The 16196-nt window shown below is 37.0% G+C and overlaps 1 protein-coding gene across 2 annotated transcripts in view; it reads right to left on the bottom strand.

Moving 5' to 3' along the window:
• The window catches only part of LARS1 (leucyl-tRNA synthetase 1), a 67124-nt gene that overhangs the window by 46698 nt on the left and 4230 nt on the right, over positions 1-16196 (bottom strand). Inside the window, exons 2-8 of one of the 2 annotated variants that reach the window (XM_007462394.1) lie at positions 13503-13621; positions 11589-11676; positions 11111-11191; positions 8796-8933; positions 6187-6348; positions 5438-5550; positions 1140-1203 (exon numbers count right to left, since the gene is read on the bottom strand). In XM_007462394.1, the coding sequence (XP_007462456.1) occupies positions 1140-1203; positions 5438-5550; positions 6187-6348; positions 8796-8933; positions 11111-11191; positions 11589-11676; positions 13503-13621 (765 nt within the window). The remainder of the gene's footprint in view (positions 1-1139; positions 1204-5437; positions 5551-6186; positions 6349-8795; positions 8934-11110; positions 11192-11588; positions 11677-13502; positions 13622-16196) is intronic. The other variant, XM_007462395.1, reaches the window with a different exon arrangement.

The following is a 16196-nucleotide window of genomic DNA, read 5'->3' as shown; positions in this document are numbered from 1 at the left end:
GTATTACAAGGAATAATGTCACTAATGTGCCCTACAGGAATGTAGGCTTTAGGCAAATGACTTACAAGTCAAGTATTACAAGGAATAATGTCACTAATGTGCCCTACAGGAATGTAGAATGAATTGATGTCATGCATGGCTGGAAGTACTTTGTAAATAAGTAAGTAGGCATGTGACCAAAGCAAGTATAAATGGAATCTGCATACATCAGTTAACCACATATCTCATTACCTTTCCTCATGCTCTCCTTTTAGAGCAATGCACTCTCCAAGCAGTTCTTCTCAAACATTAGCAGGCATATGAATCACACTAAGAACATGTTAAAAGACAGATTCCTAGGCCCCAACCCCAGAGCTTCTGATTCAGCAATTTGGGGGTGAGGTTCAAGAATCTGCTTTTCTAGGATTTCCCTGGCAGTCCAGTGGTTAGGACTCTGCGCTTTCTCTACCGAGTGCCTGGGTTCGATCCCTGGTCGGGGAATCCCACAAGCCAGGCACAGCAGCCAAACAAACAAAACAAAAACAAAAAACAGACGAACAAACAAAAATGTGCTTTTCTAACACAAGCTGATGCAGCTGAACCTAGTGCTACTCTTGGAGTAGCAAGGTCCTCGACAAGATACAGGTACCTATGATGACATTGTGCCTCTGGCTTAACAGCCACCAGAGTATCATGACTATATACCTCAGCACTGAAATAAAGTGATTTTTAGATTTCTAATCTATTTCTTAAACTCTATGCCCAAATTAAGAATTATTACAATAGGGATTTCCCTGGTGGTGCAGTGGTTAAGAATCCGCCAGCCAATGAAGGGGACACGGGTTCAAGCCCTGCTCCGGGAAGATCCCACATGCCGCAGAGCAACTAAGCCCATGTGCCACAACTACTGAACCCGCGTGTCAAACTACTGAAGCCCACGTGCCTAAAGCTCGCACACCTAGAGCCCATGCTCCGCAACAAAGAGAAGCCATCGCAATGAGAAGCCTGAACACCACAACAAAGAGTAGCACCCACTCGCCGCAATTAGAGAAAAGCCCACGTGCAGCAACGAATACCCAACACAGCCAAAAATAATCAAACAAGTAAATTTATTAAAAAAAGAATTATTACAATAGCTACTCTATGGCACAAATAATTACCTCTCCAGTTTGTCTGTCATGATCCATACAAGGCTGTCCATCTTTTGGAGAATAAATGGTATACCTAAAAAATAAATAAGTGACAAATATTATTATAAGGTACAAGTTTTATCCTAACATATTTGCCAGTGTTGCACCTAACCATCACAATATTTCTTCTAACTAAAACTTCTAACTGAGCAAATGTCTACATCATTTTTATGCTTTTATGGCGAGTTCTATCGCCAACATAGTTATTTAATGAAAGCTTTCTGCCTTCATCAAAGGTAATACCACTGAAAAATACTCACTGATCTTGGCTTTACGGTATAAAACAGAAGACTGTAAAATATAAATTTGCTTTTAAAATGAAAATAGCATAAGGCAGACAGCAGCAGAAGAACTACAATCCTGCAGCCTGTGGAACAAAAACCACATTCACAGAAAGACAGACAAGATGAAAAGGCAGAGGGCTATGTACCAGGTGAAGGAACAAAATAAAACCTCAGAAAAACAACTAAATGAAGTGGAGACAGACAACCTTCCAGAAAGAGAATTCAGAAAAATGATAGTGAAGATGATCTAGGAACTCTGAAAAAGAATGGAGGCAAAGATCAAGAAGATGCAAGAAATGTTTAACAAAGACCTAGAAGAATTAAAGAACAAACAAACAGAGATGAACAATACAATAACTGAAATGAAAATTACACTAGAAGGAATCAAGAGCAGAATAACTGAGGCAGAATGGATAAGTGACCTGGAAGACAGAATGGTGGAATTCACTGCTGCGAAACAGAATAAAGAAAAAAGAATGAAAAGAAGTGAAGACAGCCTAAGACAACTCTGGGATAACATTAAACGCAACAACATTCACGTTATAGGGGTCCCAGAAGGAGAAGAGAGAGAGAAAGGAACTGAGAAAATATTGGAAGAGATTATAGTCAAAAACTTCCCTAACATGGGAAAGGAAATAGCCACCCAAGCTCAGTAAGCGCAGAGAGTCCCATACAGGATAAACCAAGGAGAAACACGCCGAGACACACAGTAATCAAACTGGCAAAAATTAGGGGCTTCCCTGGTGGTGCACTGGTTGAGAGTCCGCCTGCCGATGCAGGGGACATGGGTTCGTGCCCCGGTCTGGGAAGATCCCACATGCCGCGGAGCAGCTGGGCCTGGGAGCCATGGCCGCTGAGCCTGCGCATCTGGAGCCTGTGCTCTGCAACAGGAGAGGCCACAATAGTGAGAGGCCCGCGTATGGCTTAAAAAAAAGAAAAAGAAAAAAGATGAACCTGGCAAAAATTAAACACAAAGAAAAATTATTGAAAGCAGCAAGAGAAAAACAACAAATAACATACAAGGGAACTCCCATAAGGTTAACAACTGATTTCTCAGCAGAAACTCTACAAGCCAGAAGGGAGTGGCATGATATACTTAAAGTGATGAAAGGGAAGAACCTACAACCAAGATTACTCTCCCCAGCAAGGATCTCATTCAGATTCGATGGAGAAATCAAAAGCTTTACAGACAAGCAAAAGCTAAGAGAATTCAGCACCACCAAACCAGCTCTACAACAAATGCTAAAGGAACTTCACTAAGTGGGAAACACAAGAGAAGAAAAGGACCAACAAAAACAAACCCAAAACAATTAAGAAAATGGTCATAGGAACATATATATCGATAATTACCTTAAACGTGAATGGATTAAACGCTCCAACCAAAAGACACAGGCATAGAGGGAACCTACCTCAACATAATAAAGGCCATATACGACAAACCCACAGCAAACGTCATTCTCAATGGTGAAAAATTGAAAGCATTTCCTCAAAGATCAGGAACAAGACAAGGATGTCCACTCTCACCACTATTATTCAACATAGTTTTCGAAGTCCTAGCCATAGCAATCAGAGAAGAAAAAGAAATAAAAGGAATACAAATTGAAAAAGAAAAAGTAAAACTGTCACTGTTTGTAGATGACATGGTACTATATATAGAGAATCCTAAAGATGCCACCAGAAAACTACTAGAGCTAGTCAATGGATATGGTAAACTTGCAGGATACAAAATTAATGCACAGAAATCTTTTGCATTCCTATACATTAATGATGAAAAATCTGAAAGAGAAATTAAGGAAACACTCCCGTTTACCACTGCAACAAAAGGAATGCAATACCTAGGAATAAACCTACCTAGGGAGACAAAAGACCTGTATGTAGAAAACTGTAAGATACTGATGAAAGAAATTAAACAGGATACCAACTGATGGAGAGAGAGACCATGTTCTTGGATTGGATGAATCAATACTGTGAAAATGACTATACTACCCAAAGCAATCTACAGATTCAATGCAATCCCTATCAAATTACCAATGGCATTTTTTACAGAACCAAAACAAAAAACCTTAAAATTTGTATGGAGACACAAAAGACCCCGAGTAGCCAAAGCAGTCTTGAGGGAAAAAAACGGAGCAGGAGGAATCAGGCTCGCTGACTTCAGACTATACTACAAAGCTACAGTAATCAAGACAATATGGTACTGGCACAAAAACAGAAAAACAGATCAATGGAACAAGATAGAAACCCCAGAAAAAAACACACGAACCTATGGTCAACTAATCTCTGACAAAGGAAGCAAGGATATACAATGGAGAAAAGACAGTCTCTTCAATAAGTGGTGCTGGGAAAACTGGACAGTTACATGTAAAAGAATGAAATCAGAACACTCCCTAACAACACACACAAAAATAAACTCAAAATGGATTCGAGACCTAAATGTAAGATTGGAGACTGTAAAACTCTTAGAGGAAAACATAGGCAGAACAGTCTTTGACATAAATCACAGCAAGATCTTTTTTGATCCACCTCCTAGAGTAATGGAAATAAAAACAAAAATAAACATATAGGACCTAATGAAACTTCAAAGCTTTTGCACAGCAAAGCAAACCATAAACAAGACGAAAAGACAACCCTCAGAATGGGAGAAAATATTTGCAAACGAATCAATGGACAAAGGATTAATCTCCAAAATATATAAACAGCTCATGTAGCTCAATATTAAAGAAACAAACAACCCAATCCAAAAATGGGCAGAAGACCTAAATAGACATTTCTCCAAAGAAGACATACAGATGGCCAAGAGGCACATGAAAAGCTGCTCAACATCACTAATTATTAGAAAAATGCAAATCAAAACTACAATGAGGTATCACTTCACACCAGTCAGAATGGGCATCATCAGAAAATCTACAAACAACAAATGCTGGAGAGGGTCTGGAGAAAAGGGAACCCTCTTGCACTGTTGGTGGGAATGTAAACTGATACAGCCACTATGGAGAACAGTACGGAGGTTCCTTAAAAAACTAAAAATAGAATTAGCATATGATCCAGCAATCCCACTACTGGGCATATACCCAGAGAAAACCATAATTCAAAAAGACGCATGCACCCCAATGTTCAGTGCAGCACTATTTACAATAGCCAGGTCATGGAAGCAACCTAAATGCCCACTGACAGACGAATGGATAAAGAAGTTGTGGTACATATATACAATGGAATATTACTCAGCCATAAAAAGGAATGAAATTGTGTCATTTGTTGAGACGTGGATGGATCTAGAGACTGTCATACAGAGTGAAGTTAAGTCAGAAAGAAAAACAAATATCGTATATTAACACATGTATGTGGAAGCTAGAAAAATGATACAGATGAACCAGTCTGCAGGGCAGAAGTTGAGACAGAGATGTAGAGAACAAATGTATGGACACCAAGCGGGGAAAGCCGCGAGGCTGGTGGGGATGGTGGTGTGCTGAATTGGGCGACTGGGATTGACATGTATACACTGATGTGTATAAAATGGATGACTACTAAGAACCTGCTGTATAAAAAAATAAATAAAATTAAAAAATTTTTAAAAAATTGCAAATAGCTTTTAATGAGTCCATATAATCAAGGAAGAACTTTATAGAAGATTTTATAGACCAAAAAGATAAACTAAAACACAAATAAAATTATTTTTTTACTTGGCTAGAATACTTAAGAGAATCTTTAGTGAGAACATAAGAGATAATCTTTAGTGAGACCATAAGAGAAAATCTTTAGTGAGACCCCTATTCTCCCTGGTTCTATTTGTCACAAACACTAAGCAGCTCAGAGAAACTGAGACACCAGCCAAACAAAAAGGAATTCAAAGGAAACAAGAGAACAAAAAGAGAAATTATAAAAAGAGAAAAGATAATGGAAAAAAGTAAGCTCTGGGGCACATTGAATTACAATGCATGAATTACATGATTTTTACTTTATTATACCGAAGGACAACAAACTCACCGCTTCCCAAATTTAATTTTGCTTCTTTCTCTTAATGTTAAAAACTGCCACCTGACAAACGAGTCATAGTAAGGATTAACATCAGTGGTGATGAAGGAACGACGCCAGTCTACCTACAGAAGGAGAAAGGAAAAGGTAATTTCTGAGAAGTTTATATGGTCTCTATGAACAGGAATTCCCATAAATCAATTATTTACTCTTCTACTCCTTATTTTCCAACTTAGAATTATATCAAAAATATCAAAGGAAACCAAAAAATTTCAAGTTCCACCTATTAAATACATAATGTCATAATTATTATGTTAATTTGTGCTTAATATGTAAGTTTTTAAACACACACATTTACCTATTAAACATACAGGAATTATAATAAATTGAGAAGGAGCATTTACATAACACCTTTATGCATCCCTAAATATTCAAGCTACACTTGGGCTGCTTCTTCTTTTTTTTTTTTTTTAATTTTATTGAAGTACAGATGATTTACAATGTTGTGGGCTTCTTCATATTCTTTGAGTAGAATTCCTTTCTACTAATTGTTAATAAATGTATATACTTTCCAAAACAACAAATATCAAAGTACTTCATTGCTTACATTGAGGCCCATGTGGTTCTAATCTGATAATAACAGTACTGAGTCATTACTGGAATATACTATTCTAAATTAAGAGGTAGTCCAAATCTCATTCAATCACACAAATATAATGTATTTTTCATATTTCCTTAAACTCTGGGGGTGATGGGCATACCTTCAAACCCATTCTCTTCAGATCCTGAACAGCCAGTGGTGGGAAATAGTCAAGCCAATATTCTGCTTCAGAAAATTTGACTATCTCTTCATCAGACAGACCAAGGGATTTCATAATGTCCCACTGGTATTTAGAAGATCCAGCTTTAGCAGCAGCTTTACTCTGAAAATAACAGCAAAACCAAACTCCATCAAAGAATAACTAACAACTGGTTAACAAATTCCAGGACCACAGTAATTTTAAGTGAATGATCCTATTTGGTAGTTTTTTTTAATCTAAAACAATACTGTTGACATGTCAGAATAGTGCAGGATCTGGATGTACTGTTCTGTTTGCCAAACCATATAGTCTGATACCTGGATTCTGACACCAAAGATAACTATCAATACAGAGGTGGAACCATAAAAAGTTATCATCACAAAGATAAGATCTTAGCACCAAACCTTCTCTATTTCCTTTTTTCAAATACCACATGCATCTTTTTTAGTTATGAATAAGCTGCTAACAAGAGTTTCCTCCTTTTCCAATATTTACCAATATCAAAAAGGTAACCACATGCCAGGGACTGGAGGTAGGCAAAAAGGCTGAATTATAAAAAGGTAGGACAAGGAATTTGGGGGCTGAGGAAACTGTTCTGTGTAGTACTGTGGTGGTAGAAACATGACTCCATGCACTTGTCAAACCAACACAACGTTACACTGCGAAGAGTGAGAGAGAGATGGAGTAAAGGAGGGAGGGAGGGAGGGAGGGAGAGAGAGGAAGGAAGTAAGGAAGGGAAGGAAGGAGGGAGGGAGGGAGGGAGGAAGAGAGGAAAGGAAAGGAAGGAAGGAAGGAAGGAAGAGTTTACATTAATTTAAAAAAAACCTCATTTTAAAAACTATAAAGAAATTTTTTTAAATGTATAAAAAATAAATACAGACACGTACATATAAGTGGGTTAGTAGACATACATATATTTCCTTGCTCTTTCTACTGAGAGGACCTAGAAACAATGAGCATAACTAGTACTCAGAACTTAATTTCTAAATACCATATTTCAATAAAAGGAAAGAGGACTCGTTGGAAAAGTGGTTGACTCTGGGGCTAAAACAGGGAAAATACAAAATGAGCCTGAAGCATCTTATGGCACCTGAATGTATAGAAGTGCTCAAAAAAAAGAAAAGAAAAGAAAGAAAGAAATAGAAAAAAGAAAAAAAGATGGGGGCATGTCAAATGGACACAGGGGCCCACCTAAAAGATTCCCCCAATGGCCATTGCTAGAACAATTTGAGCAATAACAATTAACTCAAAAAAACCCAATAGGATTAGATTATAACCCAAAGAATAAATAAATATGCATGAATCCACACTGATATAAAAAAGAAATTAATAGATAAGTAAATGGGGGAGAAAGAACAACTTTTCCTTTCAGAAGAATTCCAGATAATAAATGTAGAAGGAATGAGGGAAACTGAAAATCACCATTAGAACAAACTATGCAGCAATAACCGTTGCAGGGAAGATCCAATGATGAATGCTAAAATTAGTGAGCAAATATATAAAAAGAAACAAGACATTGGGACTTCCCTGGTGATACAGTGGGTAAGACTCCACACTCCCAGCACAGGGGGCCCGGGTTCGATCCCTGGTCAGGGAACTAGATCCTGCATGCATGCCACAGCTAAGAGTCCGCATGCCACAACTAAGAGTCCACATGCCACAACTAAGAAGCCCGCATGCCACAGCTAAGAAGTCCACATACCACACACAACTAAAAGATCCTGCATGCCACAACGAAGATCCCGAGTGCCACAACTAAGACCCAATGCAGCCAAAATAAATAAATAAATAAATAAAAATCTTTAAAAAATAAAGTATACAATGCAATGGTTTAAAAACAAAAAAAGAAACAAGGTATTATTTCCATAGCCTCGAAGTATCTCTCTCAAAACATACATGAATTACAAAGGGAAAAATAAAATCTTCACAGGAGAAAGACCTAACAGACACCACCCAAACCAAATAATCAGGGTTAACAGCACCAGTAATAAGATATATCAATATCTTATACTCCCTGATATGATGCATTGAAGACACATCACCTCTCAATCTACTCATGAGAGAGCATTAGACAAACCCAAAATGAGGGACATTCTATAAGTTATCTGACCAGTACTCTTCAAAAGTGCCAAGATCATGGAAGACAGAAGAAGAGACATGAGAAGGAAATGCAAAATGGGATTTTGGACTGGATCTTGGAACAGAATAAGGATATTAAGGAAAAACTGTTAAATCCAAATGAAGTATGTAGTTTCTTAAACAGTATTGTTCAATGTTGGTTTCTTAGTTTTGAGAACTGTACCATGGTTATATAAGATGTAACTGGGTTAAGATTCTAAGGGAACCCTGTACAATCCTGTAATTCTTCTGTAAGTCTAAAATTATTTCAAAATAAGGGGAAAAAAAGGCAATCAAAAAGTGAGAAAGATAATTCTGCTTTATTACTTTTTAAAAATTACTGAGTATTTTTTATGGGTCAGGTACTATGCTAGTACTGGGAATGTACATATAAATCAGACAAATATAAATATAAAACTTCAACCAAAATAAGTATCATCAAACCACCAAACCTTTTTTCCTTTAGCTTTATCCTTAATTATTATATCTTCTGTTTTAATACTGATTTCTTCTTCTTCCTCTTCCTCATCTGGAAAATCAGGGGGGCAACCATAAAGCTCTATTTCTCTTTTCAATTTATCAGCACATGCCTACAAAAAAACACAACATTAGAGATGGTAAAGTTAAAAATTCAAGGTGGAAACAATCTGAGTTTTTTTGTTGTTTCTATGGCCAACTAAAACTGACTCTGGGGCTTCCCTGGTGGTGCAGTGGTTAAGAATCCGCCTGCCAATGCAAGGGACACGGGTTTGAGCCCTGGTCCGGAAAGATCCCACATGCCGCAGAGCAACTAAGCCCGTGCGCCACAACTACTGAGCCTGCACTCTAGAGCCCTCGTGCCACAACTACTAAAGCCCTCGTGCCCACAACTACTGAAGCCCACGTGCCTAGAGCTTGTGCTCCATAACAAGAGAAGCCACTGCAATGAGAAGCCTGCGCACCGCAATGAAGAGCAGCCCCCGCTCGCCACAACTAGAGAAAGCTCGCACGCAGCAACGAAGACCCAACACAGCCAAAAATAAATAAATAAATAAATAAATTTATTTAAAAGAAAAACCTGACTCTGAAATTTAGGTAGATAGGACAGACATTAAGTTAGAATACAAACACTGAAAGATGAAGGGATTTATCCAAGGTTATAAAGATAGTAGGCTGCAGAATTACAACATGAACCTGCACTTTCAACCCCAGCTCTTTTCAGCTGTACCATGAGTCCACTGTCACAAACAAAGATGACACCAAGTAGACAGTGTTAAAGTTATGAGAAAAATACAAATATAGAATTGTGAATTTCAAAAAGAAAAGGGAGGGTAGGGCTTCCCTGGTGGCGCAGTGGTTGAGAGTCCGCCTGCCAATGCAAGGGACACGGGTTCATGCCCCAGTCCGGGAAGACCCCACATGCCGCGGAGCAGCTAGGCCCGTGAGCCACGGCCGCTGAGACTGCGCGTCCAGAGCCTGTGCTCCGCAACGGGAGAGGCCACAACAGTGAGAGGCCCGTGTACCGCAAAAAAAAAAGGGGGGAGGGGACACTTCTATGAAGAATTTCAGCTAACAAATAGGGAAAGAATGAGATAACTAGAAAGTCATCATTTTACAACCACAAATTCAATAACTGAAAGACAAAGATAATGAAAGGATGCTAAAACCACTGAGTTACTAGGTAATCAAATATTCAGAGGCTCTTAAGGTATCATCCCACAGATTAGTTTTTAATTAGAAAAGAGAAAAGTTACCTTTAGAATGAGGAAATCTGGAAGTTATTAACTTAATATCACTAAAATGACACAAGCTGCCATTATATGACTTTTGATGTGATACAGTGGGAAGTTCCAACCTCATCAATGTAGTACTGGTGATAACCAAATGCAAAGTGTGATCCACAAAATAAAAAGGGAAAAAACCACCATAAAGGATACATCAATGTTCAATTTCATGGAGTGGATAATGGGACTATGACAATGTAGAAGAATGCCCTTGTTCTCAACAGATACAAGCTGAAGTGTTTAGGGGTGACACGTCATGATGTCTGCCAACTTACTTTCAATGAATTCATAGAAAAAGGGAGAAGAAAGTGTGCATGTATTGTATGTTGAGAAACAGAACTAGAGCAACTGTGGCAAATGTTAATACTTGGTAACTGTAAGGGAAGGGTACATGGGTGCTCACTGCATTATTGTTTTACCTTTCCTGTAGGTTGGACATTTTTCAAAATAAAAGACTGGAGAATAAAAAGAAATGAGATATATTTCCCAAGTCCCAAGGATTTAGGGAATCCTTTCAACTGTAGTTTTCTTGCCCATCGTTTATTGAAAATTATTTTTATTATGAATTTATGAAAAATTTAAGACACTTGCAAAAATGACCAAAATGATAGAATTGTTTATTATTTTATGCCAACAGCCTATATACGCCATGAATGCACAAAACACTGCCCATTTTACTTGTTAGTAGTTATTATCTAATTCTAAAACAGAAATATGAATACATAAGGAACCAAAAGATATCAGCATTACTTAGAAATCACTTAGACCTTAATGTGTGCCCTTAAAGCCCTTCTCCAAATGTTTTCTAAAAATTAATTTTCATGATAATAAATTCAGTTCACTTCAAAAAACACTTTAACGTAATATAGAAGTACATATTGGAAAATCCTATTTCAAGCTCTTTAATTGGAGGTTTAACTTAAGCTTAATTTGCTCTAAGCTAAAAAGAGTACAAAGCAATCCCAAAAGCAATCTTACCTTAGCAATCCCAAAAGCAATCTTACCTTAACAGGCATTCCAGTACAGTGTAAACCAAAGGGAAATAGACAAGTTTTTCCTTTCAATCTCTGGTACCCTACTGCAAACTATAGAAAAAAAATTCAATTTAAACTACAAATTTAAATGCTAGATGAATACAAAATTCTGACTTTTCACAAAGATCATGAGTTTTCCTCTTCACATCTTCCTTTAGAATACCAGTTAGATTTTATAGTCATTCCAAAGTTATCCTTTTTTTTCTGTCTTTTCACCAACCTAGAAATTACTTATGAACATGTATACATACCTAGACCACTGCACACACACACATACAGCATGTGAAAATAGAAAAATTAAATTACTTTAACATAAAAACCATGCTTAAAATTAAGGAATTCTAAGTTCCCTTAACAGGAAATAAATTCTATAGATGCTATTTTCTTTAAAATAGTATTTATTAAAGACCCTCCCATCCCATTATATTAAACATAGAGGAAGCTTTACCTCACATTTGGATAAAGAAAATGTATGTCCCAAGTGAAGGCGCCCATTCATATATGGATATGGGAAGGTTACAAAGTACTTGTCCTTGCTGCAAAGCATCATGTAAAAAAGAAAGTACAAAAAAGAAAATGTTAAATTCCTTTTACAATTAAGGGTAGGGTCATGGGGACACTTACTATAAATAACTTGTTTAAATTTTAGTTATTTAACAGACATTGAAAATTAAATTTATAAATCCAGAAATTAAAAGCTCTCTAAAATTGAAACTTGTTTTTGATTTAGAAAAACTAAGATATTTATAGGTGGTTATTAAAGAACTAAATATCCTTGTAGCAAATATTAGAGGTTTAACTAAGCTAAAATACTGAGTTAAAAATGATATACTGAAAAAAAATAAAATCAATAGGGAGACTGGATTAATTTACTGTTTTACTGATTAAATGAGATATGCTTTCATTAGATATATATAAAGCAATTCAAAGCCTCTCAGGTAAAATAAAACATCCTCAAAATTACACAATATGGGGTAAATTCCCTTAAAAAGCACCTTTTTAAAGCTGCTTAATGTATTGTTATACTCCTTTTTTCTATGAATCAAGTGTATCTAACAGACATACATAAGTTATAAAGCACACCTGCGCTTCATAAGTGACCACCTGTAAACACACCATCCAACTTATGAACTCACTGAAGCTACCTGTGTGCTACTCCCCACCCTCCCACCAGAGAGAACCATTATCTTGAAATTTACTTTTGTCATTCCTTTGTTTTTGAATAGTTTGCACATATGTCTATGCCTTTAAACAATACATCATTTAGTTTCACTCGTGAGCTTTTTTCATTCAGTGTTATATTTCTAAGTTTCTTCAGTTCATTTTCTTTCACTGAGCAAAAGCACTTTCTAATTCACTTTTGATTACTTTAAATTACCCTAGATTTGACCAAAGTTCTAGAAACAAATAGAAACTTCAAATTATAGTTTAAAGTATAACACCAGAGACTTTGTATTAGAGCAAATTCTTTTCCTCTCTTTAAAAAAAAAAAAAAAAAATTCCATTAGAGTGTCACTTAGTAGCAAGGATAGACTTTGGAATCAGAAAGTCCTGATAAGAAGGCCAAGCCCTGTCAATTCCTAGCCATGCAATCTTAAGCTGGTTACTTAACCTCTCTGTGTCTCAGTATACTCATCAATAAAACAAAAATTAAAAGACTGGTAACCTTAAAGCGTTACTAAGAACATTAAATGAGAATATGCATGTTAAAAAATGGCCTATTTCCTATTGCCTTGGCATATTGAACAATACCTGTTCAATATTAGCTACTATTATTGCTATTGTTGCCAGTGCATTTCCTCAACTCTAAGAAGCACATTCTTCTACAGTCCAACATATCTGAAATTGTGACGCATCTTATAATTGATGCATATATTTACTGTGGTACTGTGTTGCAGCAGTTACTTTGTTTTTCCCCAATATCATATCATTATCTATGGTCTGTCTTCTAATAAACAATTCTCAACATCAAGGCAATACAGATTTATAAAATAAGATCTTTAAATACAGAAATCCTTCAAAATTTATAATCTGTGCCTTTGGAGATAATTATCACTATAATATGAATCTCTGTAACAGAATGACTTGCTATTATCAGTCAGCAAAGATAAAACTTCAAAACATTTTCCTTTGTCTAACTATGAAAAATATTAGTTTTTAAAAAAACCTTTACGTAGGAAAAAATCCTTTAAGATTCCATAGGAAAGAGGATGCTAATTTGAAATAGAGAAAGTGGAAGTTACCTCCTTCAGCCTGTTTCAGACATTGTAAATACAATCTGCCTTACTCCTTCCACAGAGCAGTTTCTGCAGCCAATGGTTCTGGAAACACAAGGTGTAGAATTTCACAAACTATTACTCACCTAGTCTGTTTCTCTAAATTAGATGCATTGACCTCAAACACTTTCTTGGCATCCCATTTTTGTTGGACTTCTTTCTCAATCTTCTTCAAGAAGTCCACTTTGGTTGTTCTTTTTCTTTCCTATTGGACACAGAAGAGATAGAATAATACACTCTATATTTCAAAACTTGCTTTAAAAAAAAGAAAAAAAATTTGGGTTCACACAGAACTGAGCTGTTTATTGACAGATTAATTTTTCCATGGTTATCTTTAAATTTAAATGAGTAAGACCAAAAATTAGGGCTATCACTACCTGATAGGGTTATCCACTTCAGACATCAAAGGGATGACTAAAGAATTACTTAAATACATAAAAAAGCTGTGAAATACTTGTTTTTAATTAGATACTACAATATAACACCGTTGTCAAATGTTCCTATTTAGTTAAAATAGATGAATACTTAGAGAAGCATAGGATGGTGCAGTGCCTGCTTGCCCAGCTGCAATTATGCCAACCAAAGGAGGATGGTGATGCCTAATGGGTAGAGGCTGAGAGAGGATTAGTCATCTGCGTGTTCTTTTTTTCAAGGAAGCTGATGAAGAACTTCTCTCCAAAATGGTTAACAGGCTATTAATATGAAATTAAAATGAAACAGAACTGCAAACATGCCTCCAGCATATTGGATCTACCTGGCAACATTCCCATCATCCCTTATGCCACCCTTGGATGAAAATAAAAGGAAAAAACATGCATGATCACTCTAACTCTGAAAAAGAAGAAGGATTAGAACCTCCCTCTCAGTTTGTGACTCTGTGAAAAAGAATTAGCTACTAAAAGCACGTGTGCTACAGCTGAGGTAGAACATGGGACTTATGTAACTGGCAACTGGGAAAGCTGGATACCAATGGACCATACAAATCTAATGCTGTTTTGAAAACTTAATATTAGTTTCTAGAATTTTATTTTCTTGTACAAAATTATCTGAACCGAAATTAGATTTTCCTCCCCTTCTTACACACTAACATTTCCAGATTCTGCAGCATTTTCAAATGAGAAAATACCCTGGTTCTACTTATACTGAATACCTTTACAACCTACAGGGCAAGTGAACTTGCCAAGTCATGTCATGTCTCCCTCTGTCCTTCCACCCAACAATTTAAAACATGCTTTCTACTCATATCACAGATATACTGGACTTTTAGACAGCTATTTTTAAAAATGGTTACACAAATTTGAAGTACTATGCAAACGGGACTTCTGTGCAATTAAAAAAAAAACCCTAAACTTACCACTATTTCTTCAATAACGATCTTAAATATACCTTGTGTATTATGTAATAAAAATAAAAGTACTAAAATTGGGTAAGATTCAGTACAAATCTACCATAGAGTTGTCAACTCTGTTTTACTATTTTCAGTTTTATATTTTTTTCTTTCTTTTTTTTTTTTGGCCATGCTATACGGCTTGTGGGATCTTAGTTCCCTGACCAGGGAATGAACTCCAGCCTTCCCCACTGAAAGCGCAGAGTCCTAACCACTGGACCGCCAGGGAATTCCTTTAGTTTTCTTTATTTTAAATCAAAGGATTTGATTAGTAAATCAAGTTTACTATTCCTTTTTATTTTTTCAAGCAAGTTTAAGATAGAAGAGGACAAGCAACAGAAAGATGAAATGTCAGCTTACAAGGGGAGGTGCAATGATGGATTAAAAGAACCCTGCCACAAAGGCAGAGAGGAAATAAGAAAGAATTCCACATTTGAAAAGTCATGGACATAAGTTTCTCTAGCACCAAAGGAAAATAAAAATGACAAGTAAATTTTTTATTTCTATAAATCCTGACCAGATCGTAATTGCTGTGAGTAGAACTTATATCAAAACACAAATCTGGGGGCTTCCCTGGTGGCGCAGTGGTTGAGAGTCCGCCTGCCAATGCAGGGGACACGAGTTCGTGCCCAGTCTGGGAAGATCCCACATGCCGCCAAGTGGCTGGGCCCGTGAGCCATGGCCACTGAGCCTGGGCGTCCGGAGCCTGTGATCCGCAACGGGAGAGGCCACAACAGTGAGAGGCCCGCGTACCGCCAAAAAAACCCAAAAACACAAATCTGATCAAGTCAATTCCTCTTCAGAGGTTCTCTACTGTTCTCTGGATAAAGTCCATACTCTTAAACCTGGCACTCAAGGCCCTTCCTATCTCATCTTTGCCAGGCCCCTCCCTCTTCCCTCTCACCACCACTCCAGGCCTATTAAGCCACCTGGACTTTCCCAAGTGTGCCAAGCTCCCTCTCTCCCCTCTGGGCCTTTGTTCAAGCTATTCTCCCTGCCCTCTTACCCCACCAATCTCTTTGCCTGGCTACCTCATCCTTCAGGTCCCAGCTGATCACCTGCCTTGATTCCCCAAGAGTGTATCAGGTACCATTCTTAATATGCTCCTACCTACCAGTATTACCTCCATGATAGCACTAATCACGCAGTATCAGTATCAGTCTATCTTCCCCATAGGACTATAAGTTTGTTCACAGTGGGGACTATGCCTCATTTCTCATATCCTCAATGTCTAAGCTTGTAGCAGCTCTCAAATATGTGTTGAACATTTAAAGATTTTAAAAGAGAAATGAGTAACACTGCCAGCTTTTGCATACCATGGCCATAACAAAATAACCTAAGACTAAGAACTGGGTTGCATATTTGAGTCAAGTTGCTAAGCAATTTGGACTCT

Source organism: Lipotes vexillifer, unplaced genomic scaffold (genome assembly GCF_000442215.2).
Source record: "Lipotes vexillifer unplaced genomic scaffold, Lipotes_vexillifer_v1.1 scaffold1068, whole genome shotgun sequence".
Classification (NCBI taxonomy): domain Eukaryota; kingdom Metazoa; phylum Chordata; class Mammalia; order Artiodactyla; family Lipotidae; genus Lipotes; species Lipotes vexillifer.
Note: the sequence above shows the minus strand (reverse complement) of the source record. Positions and strands in the feature narration are given on the sequence as shown.